Source organism: Nicotiana tomentosiformis, chromosome 10 (genome assembly GCF_000390325.3).
Source record: "Nicotiana tomentosiformis chromosome 10, ASM39032v3, whole genome shotgun sequence".
In the NCBI taxonomy this organism is placed as follows: domain Eukaryota; kingdom Viridiplantae; phylum Streptophyta; class Magnoliopsida; order Solanales; family Solanaceae; genus Nicotiana; species Nicotiana tomentosiformis.
Window position 1 is genome coordinate 21,429,429 of NC_090821.1, and position 2,634 is coordinate 21,432,062.

At 42.0% G+C, this 2,634-nt stretch overlaps 1 protein-coding gene across 1 annotated transcript; it reads right to left on the minus strand.

Moving 5' to 3' along the window:
* Positions 1 to 855: 855 nt before the first annotated feature.
* Positions 856 to 1,917, minus strand: LOC138899859 (uncharacterized). Its single transcript, XM_070186556.1, has 3 exons — positions 1,636 to 1,917; positions 1,147 to 1,476; positions 856 to 1,053 (listed from the first exon to the last, which is right to left on the minus strand). The coding sequence occupies exons 1-3, from the start codon at positions 1,915 to 1,917 to the stop codon at positions 856 to 858; spliced, it is 810 nt and encodes a 269-aa protein (XP_070042657.1).
* Between the last annotated feature and the right edge of the window lie 717 nt (positions 1,918 to 2,634).

Consider the following 2,634-nt stretch of genomic DNA (forward strand, 5'->3'; position numbering starts at 1 on the left):
ACAGCTTCGGTACCATAGACCAGTAGATAAGGAGTTGACCCAGTTGATGTACGAAGTGTGGTGCGGTATACGAGCAAAGCAAATGGTAGCTTTTCGTGCCATTGCTTGTAGTTGTCCACCATTTTCCTCAATTTCTTCTTGATGTTCTTGTTGTCGGCTTCTACGGCTCCATTCATTTGCGGTCTGTATGCTGTAGAATTCTGATGCTTGATCTTGAATGTTTCTCGCATGTCTTTCATCAGATCACTGTTGAGATTGGCGGCATTATCAGTAATGATTGACTCAGTTACTCCAAACCGACAAACAATGCGGTCCCCGAGAAAATCTGCTACGACCTTCTTAGCTATAGCCTTATAGGACGCGGCTTCAACCCATTTTGTGAAGTAATCTATAGCCACTAAAATTAACGTGTGTCTTTTTGAAGCGGCGAGTTTAATTGGTCCGATGACATCCATGCCCCAAGCAGAGAAAGGCCTGGGTGAACTCGTTGCATTGAGTTCGTTGGTCGGCACTCGTATCATATCAGCATATATCTTACATCGATGACACTTTTGAACATATTTGATACAGTCTGTTTCCATAGTCATCCAGAAATATCGTGCTCTTAATATCTTCTTGGCCAAAACGAAACCGTTCATGTGAGGTCCGCAAGTTCCGGCATGTATTTCTTCGAGCAATCTAGATGCCTCCTTGGCATCGACACATCATAGTAATCCCAAATCAGGAGTCCTTTTATATAGAATTCCTCTGCTTTGAAAGAAATGGTTGGCCAATCTTTGAAGCGTGCGTTTCTAAGTGTGTGTAGCATTCTCTGGATATTCTCCTTTTTCCCAGGTATTCTTTGATATCGTGGAATCATGGATTTCCGTCGAACTCTTCTTTAACATGAACACAATAAGTTGGCTGCTTATGAATTCCTATTGGGATAGGGTCGATGAAATTATTGTTTGGATGTTGTATCATCGAAGACAAGGTGGCTAATGCATCTGCAAACTCATTCTGGATCCTCGGAACATGTTTGAATTCTATCCTTGTGAACCTTTTGATCAACTCCTATACACAATGCAAGTATGGTAATATTTTACAGTTCTTCATGGCCCATTCTCCTAGAACCTGGTGTACCAATAGATCAGAATCTCATATTACCAGCAACTCCTGCACGTTCATGTCGATGGCTAACCTGAGTCCCAAGAAGCAGGCCTCATATTTTGCCATATTGTTGGTGCACGGGAATCTGAGTTTTGCGGATACCGGGTAATGTTGATTGGTTTCTGATACTAAAACAGCTTTGATGCCCACTTCCTTGAAGTTTGTTGCTTCGTCGAAGAGCATCCTCCAATCATCATATGCTTTGATAATATCTTCTCCTACAAATGACACTGCCTCGTCGGGAAAATACAACTTCAATGGTTCGTATTCTCTATCTACGGGATTCTCTGCCAAGTGATCAGCCAATGCTTGCCCCTTGACTGCCTTCTGAGTCACGTAGATGATGTTAAATTCACTTAGCAATATATGTCACTTTGCTAACTTACCCTTAGGCATGGGTTTATGAAAGATGTATTTTAGTGGATCCATTCTTGATATGAGATATGTAGTGTATACGCAAAAATAATGTCTCAACTTTTGGGCTACCCATGTCAAAGCGCAGTGGGTGCATTCCAACAGAGAATACCGGGCCTCGTAAGGTGTGAACTTCTTGCTCAGGTAATATATAACTTTCTCCTTCCTACCAATTTCATCATGTTGTCCTAGAACACAACCAAAGGCTCTATCGAACATGGACAGATAAAGCAACAGAGGTCTTCCTGGTTCTGGCGGGACCAACACGGGGGGTTTAGATAAATACTCCTTGATTTTGTCAAAGGCTTTCTGGCATTCTTCAGTCCAGCTTGTTGCAGCATCTTTCCTCAGCATCTTGACGATAGGCTTACATATCACCGTTCATTGTGCTATAAAACGGCTGATATAATTGAGACGTCCTAGAAAACTCATCACATCCTTTTTATTCTTTGGCGGTGGCAAGTCCTGGATAACTTTGATTTTTGATGGGTCTAACTCAATACCTCGACGACTGACGATGAAACCAGTAACTTTCCAGCAGGGACTCTGAAGGCACATTTTGCAGGGTTCAACTTCAAGTTGTATTTTCGAAGCTGATCGAAAAATTTCTTCAGGTCTACTATGTGATCCGAAATCCTTTTAGATTTGATGATAACATCATCCACGTACACCTCTATTTCCTTGGGTATCATGTCGTAGAAGATAGTCGTTATGGCCCTCATGTAGGTGGACCCAACATTCTTCAAACCAAACGACATCATTTTGTAATAATATATTCCCCATGGTGTGATAAAGGTGGTCTTTTCGGCATCCTCTTCATCCATCCTAATATGATGATATTCTGCGAAGCAATCTACAAAGGATTGAAGTACATGCTTGGTGCAGTTGTCAATCAGTATGTGTATGTTAGGCAGCGGGAAACCATCCTTAGGACTTGCTCTGTTCAGATCTCGGTAATCAACACAGACACTAACTTTCCCATCTTTCTTCGAAACTGGCATGATGTTGGCTAACCATGTCGGGTATTCGACCACTCAAAGAACATTGGCTTTGATTTGCTTGGTGACCTCC

Coding starts and splice junctions, on each gene's coding strand:
- LOC138899859 (XM_070186556.1), bottom strand. CDS start 1,917: ATGCTGAGGAAAGATGCTGCAACAAGCTGGACTGAAGAATGCCAGAAA. Junction 1,477..1,635: donor CCCACTGCGCTTTGACATGG/GTAGCCCAAAAG, acceptor TACGTGACTCAG/AAGGCAGTCAAGGGGCAAGC. Junction 1,054..1,146: donor TGAACGTGCAGGAGTTGCTG/GTAATATGAGAT, acceptor CATTGTGTATAG/GAGTTGATCAAAAGGTTCAC.